Source organism: Oncorhynchus gorbuscha, linkage group LG09 (assembly GCF_021184085.1).
Source record: "Oncorhynchus gorbuscha isolate QuinsamMale2020 ecotype Even-year linkage group LG09, OgorEven_v1.0, whole genome shotgun sequence".
Lineage (NCBI taxonomy): Eukaryota > Metazoa > Chordata > Actinopteri > Salmoniformes > Salmonidae > Oncorhynchus > Oncorhynchus gorbuscha.
Genome location: NC_060181.1, coordinates 21,830,975 through 21,847,314, shown reverse-complemented (window position 1 = coordinate 21,847,314; position 16,340 = coordinate 21,830,975). Strand labels below are relative to the sequence as shown.

Sequence of the window (16,340 nt, the reverse complement as noted above, 5' to 3'; positions counted from 1 at the left end):
ATACTTATTTGTATGGCTCCTTAAATGTAGCGTTTTAATGTTTGGGTCCCTTCACCAATAAGAAGCTTCAGGGGGAAACTAACATTACCGCCCGCCCAAAGGGCTTTCGTGGCAGCAGCTTCAGTTTTCCATCACTTTAGCTCTAGTATGCTTTCCTTGACAAAGGGAATGGAGGAACTTCCTCTGAACACTCAAAAAACAACTTTTTTAGACCTGTCAAACAGTTGTGTGGTTTAAAGTAGTTGGCTTTTATTTATTTACATTTTGACCCAATTGAAAGTTGATTTCAAGAGCAGCTGAGTCATTCTACATGTATACATGGTGTTTGTGATGAAACAAACTGCCATCAGTCAGAGCTAACGTAGAAGAGCGGCTTGAAGTGAAACAAATTGCATTGTATTCCTAAAACACATCGTCAGGCCTACTTCTCATGTTGAATATGCCAGGTGTGTTAAAAACCATATGGATCAATCAACTCTTTCACTATTAGCATCTATCGGCCAATGACATCATTAACGTCTGTACAGGATCTTGGACAAATCAATCCTGGAAATCTGACCTACATACCAGGAAGAGAGGATATTCACAACGAACTGATCAGCAAAGAGGAAATCTAGTTTTAGCGGCTAGAAACGCTAATTTATAAATGACCTGGCATTTGATTCATTGGCATACATTGTAATAAACAACAAAACATTTCAACAGTTGAGACGATTAACAGTTGAGGTACACATTTCGAGGCTCTAACATACATATACTAATATTTAGAACATACGTATCAGTCAGCTGAACTGTATATTTCTTAGTTCCCTCATGGTCACTGTTGTGATCTACATTGAATAACATTGCTTTCAAGAAAACCTCAAAATGACAAAAAATAATATATAGACCTCAAATTTAGTACATTTGTTTGCCAGAGTCAATTTCATTCACAATATTTTCAGATTTTGACCATAGCTAGAGACTGACCGACAGACTGTCTTCGGCACTAGTTTCGAACAGAGCCCTGCCCAAACGCAGTGCACTGCATTGCCATCTGGGACAAAGGCAATGATACAGCGATGTGAGAGAGGGAGGGAGCCACAGGTGTACAGTGTCGTACACCACGGCTTTGCCTCGTCTTGACAGAGAATGATATATAATCCACCGCTTTCTGAAGAATCTCGTCTGGGGCTGAGTTGACGAGCAAAGGAAAAGGAAACCCACTTCCACGTCCCTGGTTGCATATATTTCAGAGGTTTTGAGTTCACCCTTCTTGACCCCCCGGCCACCGATGCAAAAGAGAAGAGTGAGACCCAAACAAAACACACATGCATCAACCGCTTCAGGGAACACCCGTTTTCATTCAAAAGAAATACTTGGAGCAGACTGACAAAGTTGTCGAGAAAAGGAGTCAGAAGATTTAAAAAAAAAAGGGATCACACATCGCCATACATAGTGTTTGTGATCGGAACAAGTCCTGCAGAACCTCAACTGGACATGACTTTGGTTGCATACACAAAGAGAGGCCGATATAATTACACATATCCTTCTAGGACAGGGGCTGACAGGGGCCTTCTGGGGGCTCACAACATCTTTGTTCTATTGTTTCTATTGGCAAGCTTAATCTCTGAACATACAGTATATTTTGTCACGGGGGCTGTCTGAAGTGTCCAAGCATTAGTGGTTTGACTCGAATGCGCTGCTATGAGGTCAGCTGCACAGAACAGCAACGTAGACGGAAATGGGTTTTCCTGCCCAGGCCAGATTTGAGGTGCCGTTTGAAACCAAACATATTTTTACTGTCTCAGTTTCACTGAGGAGAGAAAGAGATTATGGCTGTGTGGTCGATGTTCTCTTAGCCTGGAAAAAGTACTAAACATGAGGATAATATACATGATGTCAGGCACTTGATGTGATTATTCCGTCAGGGATAGCTGTCAGAGGACATGGGAGGAGACTGGGAAGTGTCTTAAATACAGTACACATATTGCTCAGATATAGCCCTATGTGGGCTCTGGTCAAAAGTAGTGCACTGTACAGGGAATAGGGTGCCATTTGAAATGTAACCAAGGTATCCATATTCCCTATATAGTGGACCACTTTGGTCAAACTGCTCTGGTCAAAAGTAGTGCACTATACAGGGAATAGGGTGCCATTTGAAATGTAACCAAGGTATCCATATTCCCTATATAGTGCACCACTTTGGTCAAACTGCTCTGGTCAAAAGTAGTGCACTATATAGGGAATAGCATGTCATTTGAGATAAAAAGGTATCCCTATATACTGTAGTGCACTGCTTTTGTCAAACTGCTCTGGTCAAAAGTAGTGCACTAGATAGGGAATAGTGTGTGATTTGAGATGTGACCAAGGTGGTTTAGGTGAAGAGGCGGATGGTGGTGTCAGCCCCCGAGGAGAAGACCCAGGGCTGGGTGGGGTGGAAGGTCACGTCTAGGACCCCCAGATCATTGGTGATCTGGTGACCCTTCAGTACCTTGACTGGTACAATGAGAGGATTCTGGAGCAGGTCACTGGAAAGAAAGCATGAAAGAGAGAACGAGAGATTGATGGATAGAGTTATGACAGTGCAGAAGACTGAACACAGACAATATTCTACAGTATTATTTTTCTTCATTTAAAACCTCTTGACAGTTATACAGCCAAAATAAAATGTACCAATCAGGAAATATGGTTTGTAGGATACGCATCATCATTTTGAAAAGTTGGAGAAGGAACGCAGGGGGAAAAACAACGTGACATCTTCAGAGAGAGAGAGAGAGAGAACGACAGAGGAAAGGAGAGATGGGGAAAAACAACGTGACGTCATCAGAGAGAGAGAGAGAGAGAACGACAGAGGAAAGGAGAGATGGTGAAAAACAACGTGACGTCATCAGAGAGAGAGAGAACGACAGAGGAAAGGAGAGATGGTGAAAAACAACGTGACGTCATCAGAGAGAGAGAGAGAACGACAGAGGAAAGGAGAGATGGTGAAAAACAACGTGACGTCATCAGAGAGAGAGAGAGAAAGAACGACAGAGGAAAGGAGAGATGGGGAAAAACAACGTGACGTCATCAGAGAGAGAGAGAATGACAGAGGAAAGGAGAGATGGTGAAAAACAACGTGACGTCATCAGAGAGAGAGAACGACAGAGGAAAGGAGAGATGGTGAAAAACAACGTGACGTCATCAGAGAGAGAGAGAGAGAGATGGTGAAAAACAAACGTCACAGAGGAAAGGAGAGATGGGAAAAACAACGTGACGTCTTCAGAGAATGACAGAGAGAAAGAACGACAGAGGAAAGGAGAGATGGGGAAAAACAACGTGACGTCATCAGAGAGAGAGAACGACAGAGAGAGAGAGTCATCAAAGAACGACAGAGGAAAGGAGAGATGGGAAAAACAACGTGACGTCATCAGAGAGAGAGAGAACGACAGAGGAAAGGAGAGATGGTGAAAAACAACGTGACGTCATCAGAGAGAGAGAGAACGACAGAGGAAAGGAGAGATGGTGAAAAACAACGTGACGTCATCAGAGAGAGAGAGAGAACGACAGAAGAAAGGAGAGATGGGGAAAAACAACGTGATGTCATCAGAGAGAGAGAATGACAGAAGAAAGGAGAGATGGGGAAAAACAACGTGATGTCATCAGAGAGAGAATGACAGAAGAAAGGAGAGATGGGGAAAAACAACGTGATGTCATCAGAGAGAGAGAACGACAGAGGAAAGGAGAGATGGTGAAAAACAACGTGACGTCATCAGAGAGAGAGAACGACAGAGGAAAGGAGAGATGGTGAAAAACAACGTGACGTCATCAGAGAGAGAGAGAGAGAACGACAGAGGAAAGGAGAGATGGGGAAAAACAAGGAATCAGAGAGACGACAGAGGAAAGGGGATGGTGAAAAACAACGTGACGTCATCAGAGAGAGAGAGAGACAGAGGAAAGGAGAGATGGTGAAAAACAACGTGACGTCATCAGAGAGAGAGAGAGAGAGAACGACAGAGGAAAGGAGAGATGGTGAAAAACAACGTGACGTCATCAGAGAGAGAGAGAGAACGACAGAGGAAAGGAGAGATGGTGAAAAACAACGTGACGTCTTCAGAGAGAGAGAGAGAGAACGACAGAGGAAAGGAGAGATGGGGAAAAACAACGTGAAAAACGTCATCAGAGAGAGAGAGAACGACAGAGGAAAGGAGAGATGGTGAAAAACAACGTGACGTCATCAGAGAGAGAGAACGACAGAGGAAAGGAGAGATGGGAAAAACAACGTGACGTCATCAGAGAGAGAACGACAGAGGAAAGGAGAGATGGTGAAAAACAACGTGGCGTCATGGTGACGTCATCAGAGAGAGAATGACAGAGGAAAGGAGAGATGGTGAAAAACAACGTGACGTCTTCAGAGAGAGAGAGAGAGAGAGAGAACGACAGAGGAAAGGAGAGATGGTGAAAAACAACGTGACGTCTTCAGAGAGAGAGAGAGAGAACGACAGAGGAAAGGAGAGATGGTGAAAAACAACGTGACGTCATCACGTCATCAGAGGAAAGAGATGGTGAAAAACAAGAGAACGACAGAGGAAAGGAGAGATGGTGAAAAACAACGTGACGTCATCAGAGAGAGAGAGAACGACAGAGGAAAGGAGAGATGGTGAAAAACAACGTGACGTCATCAGAGAGAGAACGACAGAGGAAAGGAGAGATGGTGAAAAACAACGTGACGTCATCAGAGAGAGAGAGAATGACAGAGGAAAGGAGAGATGGTGAAAAACAACGTGACGTCTTCAGAGAGAGAGAGAGAGAGAGAGATGGAGAGAAACAACGATCAGAGGAAAGGAGAGATGGTGAAAAACAACGTGACGTCTTCAGAGAGAGAGAGAGAACGACAGAGGAAAGGAGAGATGGTGAAAAACAACGTGAAAAACGTCATCATCAGAGAGAGAGAGAACGACAGAGGAAAGGAGAGATGGTGAAAAACAACGTGACGTCATCAGAGAGAGAGAGAGAGAACGACAGAGGAAAGGAGAGATGGTGAAAAACAACGTGACGTCATCAGAGAGAGAGAGAACGACAGAGGAAAGGAGAGATGGTGAAAAACAACGTGACGTCATCAGAGACAGAGAGAACGACAGAGGAAAGGAGAGATGGTGAAAAACAACGTGACGTCATCAGAGAGAGAGAGAACGACAGAGGAAAGGAGAGATGGTGAAAAACAACGTGACGTCATCAGAGAGAGAGAACGACAGAGGAAAGGAGAGATGGTGAAAAACAACGTGACGTCATCAGAGAGAGAGAGAACGACAGAGGAAAGGAGAGATGGTGAAAAACAACGTGACGTCATCAGAGAGAGAGAGAGAATGACAGAGGAAAGGAGAGATGGTGAAAAACAACGTGACGGAAAAGAGAGAGAGAGAGTCAGAGAGAACGACAGAGGAAAGGAGAGATGGTGAAAAACAACGTGACGTCATCAGAGAGAGAGAACGACAGAGGAAAGGAGAGATGGGGAAAAACAACGTGACGTCTTCAGAGAGAGAGAGAGAGAGGAAAGGAGAGAGCGTCATCGACGACAGGAAAGGAGAGATGGTGAAAAACAACGTGACGTCATCAGAGAGAGAGAGAACGACAGAGGAAAGGAGAAGATGGTGAAAAACAACGTGACGTCATCAGAGAGGAGAGAGAGAAAACAACGACAGAGGAAAGGAGAGATGGGGAAAAACAACGTGACATCATCAGAGAGAGAGAAAACAAACGACAGAGGAAAGGAGAGATGGTGAAAAACAACGTGACGTCATCAGAGAGAGAGAGAACGACAGAGGAAAGGAGAGATGGGGAAAAACAACGTGACGTCATCAGAGAGAGAGAGAGAGAGAACGACAGAGGAAAGGAGAGATGGGGAAAAACAACGTGACGTCAGAGAGAGAGAGAACGACAGAGGAAAGGAGAGATGGGGAAAAACAACGTGACGTCATCAGAGAGAGAGAACGACAGAGGAAAGGAGAGATGGTGAAAAACAACGTGACGTCGTCAGAGACGTCAGAGAAAGAGATGGTGAAAACAAGAGAGAGAAAAAACGACAGAGGAAGAGAACGACAGAGGAAAGGAGAGATGGTGAAAAACAACGTGACGTCATCAGAGAGAGAGAACGACAGAGGAAAGGAGAGATGGGGAAAAACAACGTGACGTCTTCAGAGAGAGAGAGAGAGAACGACAGAGGAAAGGAGAGATGGTGAAAAACAACGTGACGTCATCAGAGAGAGAGAGAACGACAGAGGAAAGGAGAGATGGTGAAAAACAACGTGACGTCATCAGAGAGAGAGAGAGAGAACGACAGAGGAAAGGAGAGATGGGGAAAAACAACGTGACGTCATCAGAGAGAGAGAACGACAGAGGAAAGGAGAGATGGTGAAAAACAACGTGACGTCATCAGAGAGAGAGAGAGAACGACAGAGGAAAGGAGAGATGGTGAAAAACAACGTGACGTCATCACGACAGAGGAAAGGAGAGAAGACGACAGAGGAAAGGAGAGATGGTGAAAAACAACGAGAGCGTCATCAGAGAGAGAGAGAGAGAACGACAGAGGAAAGGAGAGATGGGAAAAACAACGTGACGTCATCAGAGAGAGAGAGAGAACGACAGAGGAAAGGAGAGATGGGGAAAAACAATGGTGACGTCATCAGAGAGAGAGAACGACAGAGGAAAGGAGAGATGGGGAAAAACAACGTGACGTCATCAGAGAGAGAGAGAACGACAGAGGAAAGGAGAGATGGTGAAAAACAACGTGACGTCAGAGAGAGAGAACGACAGAGGAAAGGAGAGATGGTGAAAAACAACGTGACGTCATCAGAGAGAGAACGACAGAGGAAAGGAGAGAGATGGTCATCAGAGAGAGAACGACAGAGGAAAGGAGAAAAACAACGTGATGTCTTCAGAGAGAGAGAACGACAGAGGAAAGGAGAGATTGGGAAAAACAACGTGATGTCTTCAGAGAGAGAGAGAGAGAGAGAACGACAGAGGAAAGGAGAGATGGTGAAAAACAACGTGACGTCATCAGAGAGAGAGAGAGAACGACAGAGGAAAGGAGAGATGGTGAAAAACAACGTGACGTCATCAGAGAGAGAGAGAGAGAGAACAACAGAGGAAGGGAGAGATGGTGAAAAACAACGTGACGTCATCAGAGAGAGAGAGAGAACGACAGAGGAAAGGAGAGATGGTGAAAAACAACGTGACGTCATCAGAGAGAGAGAGAGAACGACAGAGGAAAGGAGAGATGGTGAAAAACAACGTGACGTCATCAGAGAGAGAGAGAGAACGACAGAGGAAAGGAGAGATGGTGAAAAACAACGTGACGTCATCAGAGAGAGAGAGAGAACGACAGAGGAAAGGAGAGATGGTGAAAAACAACGTGACGTCATCAGAGAGAGAGAGAGAGAGAGAACGACAGAGGAAAGGAGAGATGGTGAAAAACAACGTGACGTCATCAGAGAGAGAGAGAACGACAGAGGAAAGGAGAGATGGTGAAAAACAACGTGACGTCATCAGAGAGAGAGAGAACGACAGAGGAAAGGAGAGATGGTGAAAAACAACGTGACGTCATCAGAGAGAGAGAGAGAACGACAGAGGAAAGGAGAGATGGTGAAAAACAACGTGACGTCATCAGAGAGAACGACAGAGGAAAGGAGAGATGGTGAAAAACAACGTGACGTCATCAGAGAGAGAGAACGACAGAGGAAAGGAGAGATGGTGAAAAACAACGTGACGTCATCAGAGAGAGAGAACGACAGAGGAAAGGAGAGATGGGGAAAAACAACGTGACGTCATCAGAGAGAGAGAACGACAGAGGAAAGGAGAGATGGTGAAAAACAACGTGACGTCATCAGAGAGAGAGAGAACGACAGAGGAAAGGAGAGATGGGGAAAAACAACGTGACGTCATCAGAGAGAGAGAACGACAGAGGAAAGGAGAGATGGTGAAAAACAACGTGACGTCTTCAGAGAGAGAGAGAACGACAGAGGAAAGGAGAGATGGGGAAAAACAACGTGACGTCATCAGAGAGAGAGAGAGAGAGAACGACAGAGGAAAGGAGAGATGGGGAAAAACAACGTGACGTCAGAGAGAGAGAACGACAGAAGAAAGGAGAGATGGGGAAAAACAACGTGACGTCATCAGAGAGAGAGAGAACGACAGAGGAAAGGAGAGATGGTGAAAAACAACGTGACGTCAGAGAGAGAGAGAGAACGACAGAGGAAAGGAGAGATGGTGAAAAACAACGTGACGTCATCAGAGAGAGAGTACGACAGAGGAAAGGAGAGATGGGGAAAAACAACGTGACGTCTTCAGAGAGAGAGACGACAGAGGAAAGGAGAGAGAAAAACAACGTGGCGTCATCAGAGGAAAGGAGAGATGGTGAAAAACAACGTGGGGACGTCATCAGAGAGAGGAGAGAGAACGACAGAGGAAAGGAGAGATGGTGAAAAACAACGTGACGTCATCAGAGAGAGAGAGAGAACGACAGAGGAAAGGAGAGATGGGGAAAAACAACGTGACATCATCAGAGAGAGAGAACGACAGAGGAAAGGAGAGATGGTGAAAAACAACGTGACGACATCAGAGATGGTGAGAGAGAGAACGACAGAGGAAAGGAGGAGATGGGGAAAAACAACGTGACGTCATCAGAGAGAGAGAAAGAGAGAACGACAGAGGAAAGGAGAGATGGTGAAAAACAACGTGACGTCATCAGAGAGAGAGAACGACAGAGGAAAGGAGAGATGGTGAAAAACAACGTGACGTCATCAGAGAGAGAGAGAACGACAGAGGAAAGGAGAGATGGTGAAAAACAACGTGACGTCATCAGAAAGGAGAGATGGTGAAAAACAACGTCACAGAGAGGAAAGGAGAGATGGTGAAAAACAACGTGACGTCATCAGAGAGAGAGAACGACAGAGGAAAGGAGAGATGGTGAAAAACAACGTGACGTCATCAGAGGAAAGGAGAGATGGTGAAAAACACGTCATCAGAGGAAAGGAGAGATGGTGAAAAACAACGTGACGTCATCAGAGAGAGAGAACGACAGAGGAAAGGAGAGATGGTGAAAAACAACGTGACGTCATCAGAGAGAGAGAACGACAGAGGAAAGGAGAGATGGTGAAAAACAACGTGACGTCATCAGAGAGAGAGAGAACGACAGAGGAAAGGAGAGATGGTGAAAAACAACGTCATCAGAGGAAAGGAGGAAAGGAGATGGTGAAAAACAACGTGACGTCATCAGAGAGAGAGAACGACAGAGGAAAGGAGAGATGGGGAAAAACAACGTGACGTCATCAGAGGAGGAGAGATGGGGAAAAACAACGACGTGACGTCAACAAAGAACAAAGCAGGTGTGATTGGGTGATGTGACTTACTTGTAGACCATGCCGTGGCAGACGATCACGCTGCCGTCATCAGCACCAGAGGCGAATAGGGGGTAGTTCCTGTGATAAGCCACGCCCCTCAAGGCCTTCTTGTGGTGCCTGGGTCGCCAAAAACAGACAAAAGACTTCAGAACCAATATAACCCAGGCCTCATGTCACGTGGTCAATGACTAGTATTCATTGGCAATCAATAATTACAAATGAATACATGAGAATGTATAGGAGGTGCCTCACCGCAGCATCTTGTACGGTTTGGTAGAGAGGTCCAGATCAAACCAGGCCAGTCTGCAGTCATAGCTGCCACAGATCAAGTTATCACCTGGCCAGGAGTAGTGTTACTACAGAAAACATGCATTTCACTCATATATCACCACATTCCTCCTCTTGAGAATGACCATCAAATCCCAGCTTATTGGAGGTGCATTTAGCCATCTCCACAGGCGTTACAGTAGGACATACTCCCCTCTCTGAAGGGGACCTGTGATAGAGCACTAACCTCCAGGGTGAATGGCCATGCTGGAGATCCACTTGCAGTTGGTCATCAGCTTTTTGGTCAGCTCTTGCTTGATGAGGTTGTAGACGCGCACGTAGCGCTGCGTGGCCACGAAGAAGTAGGGCCGCAGCGGGTGGAAGGAGACGCACTGCACCAGGCCCTTGTTCTTGCGGAAGGGGTTCTGCGTCCGCCGCTTGCTCACCTGGTGGATCAGCACCTGCAGGTTGCTGCTGTTGTCAGGCATGATGCTGGACAGGTAGTCACCCTTACCGTGCCAAACTACCTGCTTTACTGCCTGGAGGACGATGGAAGGGAAGAAGGAGAGGGTGGAAGGGAAGAAGGAGAGGGTGGAAGGGAAGAAGGAGAGGGTGGAAGGGAAGAAGGAGAGGGTGGAAGGGAAGAAGGAGAGGGTGGAAGGGAAGAAGGAAGGGAAGAAGGAGAGGGTGGAAGGGAAGAAGGAGAGGGTGGAAGGGAAGAAGGAGAGGGTGGAAGGGAAGAAGGAGAGGGTGGAAGGGAAGAAGGAGAGGGTGGAAGGGAAGAAGGAGAGGGTGGAAGGGAAGAAGGAGAGGGTGGAAGGGAAGAAGGAGAGGGTGGAAGGGAAGAAGAAGAGGGTAAGGGAGGGTGGAAGGGAAGAAGGGAGGGTGGAAGGGAAGAAGGTGAGGGTAAGGGAGGGTGGAAGGGAGGAAGGGAGGGTAGAAGGGAAGAAGGAGAGGGTAAGGGAGCGTGGAAGGGAGGGAGGAAGGGAAGAAGGAGAGGGTAAGGGAGGGTGGAAGGGAAGAAGGAGAGGGTGGACGGGAAGAAGGAGAGGGTAAGGGAGGGTGGAAGGGAAGAAGGAGAGGTTAAGGGAGGGTGGAAGGGAGACAGGAGAGAAAGGAAGAGCAGACGATTTATGTATGATTCAATATGAATTATATTATCACAATTCAAAACAACATTTATATTACTGTTATTACTATACAGTACTATTATCATTACTACAGTAATACATTATAGTTTTAATACATATTTGTTATAATACACCTAGGACTATAGCTAAGGCAAATACAGAAACGTGAAAATATGGGTGGTAGCTAGCATCACTGTTGCAGTCTTTCCAAATGCCATGTGCATCTGTGTCAATTTTGTCAAAGCTTTTCTTTCCACTCTATTTTAAATTGGAAAAACTAGAAAGATCTTCTCTTATATGTTTCTTTCCATTTACTTGAGGAAAAAGGCTAACCACAATCTACTCTGGTGTTTCTTTAAAAGCCTCCTCCAGCTGTTGGACTAAAAAGGTTTTCTGGGGTAAAGACAAAAAATATGTCTGAATGTCATCATAGGGTCTGAGTGTTTGTCTTCTTCACTATATCCCTAACATTCTGAGTTACCGGTGGCCTTAAAGGGACAATCTTGGATTCAAACAAAAACAAAGCATCCACCCTCCACTTTTCTGGCAACCAGCCGAGGGATCGGGCTGAAGAAATGTAACCAGCCGAGGGATCGGGCTGAAGAAATGTATCCAGCCGAGGGATCGAGCTGGAGAAATGTATCCAGCCGAGGGATCGGGCTGGAGAAATGTAACCAGCCGAGGGATCGGGCTGGAGAAATGTAACCAGCCGAGGGATCGGGCTGGAGAAATGTAACCAGCCGAGGGATCGGGCTGGAGAAATGTAACCAGCCGAGGGATCGGGCTGGAGAAATGTAACCAGCCGAGGGATCGAGCTGGAGAAATGTATCCAGCCGAGGGATCGGGCTGGAGAAATGTATCCAGCCGAGGGATCGGGCTGGAGAAATGTAACCAGCCGAGGGATCGGGCTGGAGAAATGTAACCAGCCGAGGGATCGGGCTGGAGAAATGTATCCAGCTTCAAATTCATGGAGCTTTAGATGCTGGACTGACCAATGACGAAGGAGTTGGGATTATCCTTACCTAAGAGGAGTGAGGGTTACTCAGAGGGAGAGGTAGTGTGTCTTACTTTGGGGTGGGTGAGGGTAAGGCGGTGTCCCTTGTTGTGCTCCAGGCCTTCAGACAGAGCCCAGGTGACGGCCTGCTCCTTGTCCTCCTCTGGGGGCTCGTAGGCGGTGATCAGCTGGTCTGTGGAGCTCACCACCAGCCTGTCTCCCAAAGATGGGTTCAACAGCAGCACTGTACGCTCACTGGGGGGCGAGAGAAACATAATTAGACCCAATCTAATCATGAGAAAACACAAAGATAATTACTTGACACATTGGAAAGAATTAACAAAAAAACAGCAAACTAGAATGCTATTTGGCCCTACACAGAGAGTACACCGTGGCAGAATACTTGACCACTGTGACTGACCCAAACTTAAGGAAAGCTTTGACTATGTACATACTCAGTGAGCATAGCCTTGCTATTGAGAAATGCCGCCGTAGGTAGACATGGCTCTCAAGAGAAGACAGGCTATGTGCACACTGCCCACAAAATGAGGTGGAAACTGAGCTGCATTTCCTATCCTCCTGCCCAATGTATGACCATATTAGAGAGACATATTTCTCTCAGATTACACAGATCCACAAATAATTTGAAAACAACCCAATTTGATAAACCCATATCTACTTGGTGAAATACCACAGTGTGCCATCACAGCAGCAATATTTGTGACCTGTTGACACAAGGGTGACCAGTGAAGTACAAACACCATAGTAAATACAACCCATATTTATTTAATTTCTCCTTTTGTACTTTAACTATTTGCACATCGTTACAACACTGTATATATAAATATGACATTTGTAATGTCTTTATTCTTTGGAAGTGTAATGTTCATTGTACATTTTTATTGTTTATTATCTACTTCACTTGCTTTGGCAATGTTAACATATGTTTCCCATGCCAATAAAGCCCTTGAGAGAGAGAGCGAGATCGAGACACACAGAGAGAAAGAGAGCGAGAGCGAGACAGACAGCGAGAGAGACACAGTGAGAGAGAGGGAGAAACACAGTGAGAGTAAGAGAGAGACACACACACAGCGAAAGAGACACACACAGCGAAAGAGAGAGAGACACACACAGCGAAAGAGAGAGACAAAGAGACAAAGAGAGAGACATGGTGAGAGAGAGAGACACGGCGAGAGAAAGAGAGACACAGCGAGAGAGAGAGACACAGCGAGAGAGAGAGACACAGCGAGAGAGAGAGAGAGAGAGACACAGCGAGAGAGAGAGAGAGAGACAGCGAGAGAGAGAAAGAGAGACACAATGAGAAAGAGAGACATATCGAGCGAGAGAGAGAGAGAGGAGACACCGTGAGAGAGACACAGCGAGGGAGAGAGAGAGACACATCGAGCGAGAGAGAGAGAGAGACACAGCGAGAGAGAGAGAGCACGAGACACAGCGAGAGAGAGAGAGCACGAGACACAGCGAGAGCGAGAGAGCACGAGACACAGCGAGAGCGAGAGCACGAGACACAGCGAGAGAGAGAGCACGAGACACAGCGAGAGAGAGAGCACGAGACACAGCGAGAGAGAGAGCACGAGACACAGCGAGAGAGAGAGCACGAGACACAGCGAGAGAGAGAGCACGAGACACAGCGAGAGAGAGAGCACGAGACACAGCGAGAGAGAGAGCACGAGACACAGCGAGAGAGAGAGCACGAGACACAGCGAGAGAGAGAGCACGAGACACAGCGAGAGAGAGAGAGCACGAGACACAGCGAGAGAGAGAGAGCACGAGACACAGCGAGAGAGAGAGAGCACGAGACACAGCGAGAGAGAGAGAGCACGAGACACAGCGAGAGAGAGAGAGCACGAGACACAGCGAGAGAGAGAGAGACACAGCGAGAGAGAGACACAGACACAGAGAGAGGAGAGCACGAGACACAGCGAGAGAGAGAGAGCGCGAGACACAGCGAGAGAGAGAGCGCGAGACACAGCGAGAGAGAGAGAGCGCGAGACACAGCGAGAGAGAGAGAGCGCGAGACACAGCGAGAGAGAGAGAGCAGCGAGACACAGCAGCGAGAGAGAGCACGAGACACAGCGTGAGACGAGACACAGCGTGAGAGCGCGGAGAGAAACACACGGCGAGAGAGAGAGCGCGAGACACAGCGAGAGAGAGAGCGAGACACAGCGAGAGAGAGAGCGAGACACAGCGAGAGAGAGAGCGCGAGACACAGCGAGAGAGAGAGCGCGAGACACAGCGAGAGCGAGAGAGCGAGACACAGCGAGAGAGAGAGCGCGAGACACAGCGAGAGAGAGAGCGCGAGACACAGCGAGAGAGAGAGCGCGAGACACAGCGAGAGAGAGAGCGCGAGACACAGCGAGAGAGAGAGCGCGAGACACAGCGAGAGAGAGAGCGCGAGACACAGCGAGAGAGAGAGCACGAGACACAGCGAGAGAGAGAGCACGAGACACAGCGAGAGAGAGAGCACGAGACACAGCGAGAGAGAGAGCACGAGACACAGCGAGAGAGAGAGCACGAGACACAGCGAGAGAGAGAGCACGAGACACAGCGAGAGAGAGAGAGCACGAGAGACACAGAGAGAGAGAGAGAGCACGAGACACAGCGAGAGAGAGAGAGAGAGCACGAGACACAGCGAGAGAGAGAGCACGAGACACAGCGAGAGAGAGAGAGAGCACGAGACACAGCGAGAGAGAGAGAGAGAGCACGAGACACAGCGAGAGAGAGAGCGCGAGACACAGCGAGAGAGAGAGAGCACGAGACACAGCGAGAGAGAGAGAGCGCGAGACACAGCGAGAGAGAGAGAGCGCGAGACACAGCGAGAGAGAGAGAGCGCGAGACACAGCGAGAGAGAGAGAGCGCGAGACACAGCGAGAGAGAGAGAGCGAGACACAGCGAGAGAGCACGAGACACAGCGAGAGTGAGAGCACGAGACACAGCGTGAGAGCGCGAGAGAAACACACGGCGAGAGAGAGCGCGAGACACAGCGAGAGAGAGAGCGAGACACAGCGAGAGAGAGAGCGCGAGACACAGCGAGAGAGAGAGCGCGAGACACAGCGAGAGAGAGAGCGCGAGACACAGCGAGAGAGAGAGCGCGAGACACAGCGAGAGAGAGAGGACGAGACACAGCGAGAGAGAGAGCACGAGACACAGCGAGAGAGAGAGCACGAGACACAGCGAGAGAGAGAGCACGAGACACAGCGAGAGAGAGAGCACGAGACACAGCGAGAGAGCGCGAGAGAAACACACAGCGAGAGAGAGACACAGCTAGAAAGAACTAGAGACACACAGCGAGAGATAGAGAGATAGAGATAGAGAGAGAGCGCGAGATACAGCGAGACAGAGACACACAGCGAGAGAGAGAGCACGAGACACAGCGAGAGAGAGCGCGAGAGAAACACACAGCGAGAGAGAGAGCACGAGACACAGCGAGAGAAAGCACGAGACACAGCGAGAGAGAGCACGAGACACAGCGAGAGAGAGCGCGAGAGAAACACACAGCGAGAGAGAGAGAGAGACACAGTGAGAAAGAACGAGAGAGACACACAGCGAGAGATAGCGAGAGAGCGACACAGCGAGAGAGAGGGATATGATATGTGGAGAAATCACTTTACAAACCTCTACAGCAATATAACAAAGAGCCCAGAACAAAAAGATATACAAGAAAAATTACAGATCCTTGAATCGGCAGTCAAAGACTATCAGAATCCTGTGGATACCCCAATTACAGAAGAAGAATTATTGGAGAAACTATGCACTCTCCAACCCAAAAAGGCCTGTGGTGCTGACGGTATTTTAAATGAAATGATCAAATATACCACAAATTCAAATTGGCTATACTCAAACGCTTCAACATTATCCTCACTGCAGGTATTTTCCCCCGATATTTGGAACCAGGGATTGATCACACTAATCTATAAAAATGGAGACAAATTTGACCCAAATAATTAGAGGAGTTTGCGTTAACAGCAACTTGGGTAAAATCCTCTGCAGTATTATAAATAGCAGACTACATCATTTCCTTGACGAACACAACGTCCTGAGCAGAAGCCAGATTGGATTTCTAAAAATTATCGCACAACAGACCACATTTACACCCCTCACACTCTAATTGATAAACAAGTAAAACAAAACAAAGGCAACATCTTCTCGTGTTTTGTAGATTTCAAGAAAGCATTTGATTCAATTTGGCACAAAGGTATTTTTAAAATAAACTAATAGAAAGTGGTATTGGAGGGAAAACATATGATTTTATAAAATCAATGTACACTAAAAACAAACTAAAAACAAATGTGAAACGGTTAAAATTGGCAACAACCAAACAGACTTCTCTCAGGGACTGAGAGTGAAACAGGGCTGCACAACAATATTTAACATCTACATTAATGAATTGGCAACAACCAAACAGACTTCTCTCAGGGACTGAGAGTGAAACAGGGCTGCACACAACAATATTTAACATCTACATTAATGAATTGGCAACAACCAAACAGACTTCTCTCAGGGACTGAGAGTGAAACAGGGCTGCACAACGATATTTAACATCTACATTAATGAATTGGCAACAACCAAACA

General features: G+C 47.2%; 1 protein-coding gene across 3 annotated transcripts in view; it reads right to left on the bottom strand.

Annotated features, from left to right (window-relative positions):
* Positions 1 to 227: 227 nt before the first annotated feature.
* The window catches only part of LOC124043276 (ribosome biogenesis protein bop1-like), a 151,424-nt gene continuing 135,311 nt past the window's right edge, over positions 228 to 16,340 (bottom strand). For 2 of the 3 annotated variants that reach the window (XM_046361680.1, XM_046361681.1), the window contains exons 12-16: positions 11,825 to 12,005; positions 9,874 to 10,165; positions 9,612 to 9,696; positions 9,369 to 9,476; positions 228 to 2,510 (exon numbers count right to left, since the gene is read on the bottom strand). In XM_046361680.1, coding sequence (XP_046217636.1) covers positions 2,357 to 2,510; positions 9,369 to 9,476; positions 9,612 to 9,696; positions 9,874 to 10,165; positions 11,825 to 12,005 — 820 coding nt within the window. In that variant the 3' untranslated portion in view covers positions 228 to 2,356. Of the gene's footprint in view, positions 2,511 to 9,368; positions 9,477 to 9,611; positions 9,716 to 9,873; positions 10,166 to 11,824; positions 12,006 to 16,340 lie in introns of those variants that run through there. The other variant, XM_046361682.1, reaches the window with a different exon arrangement.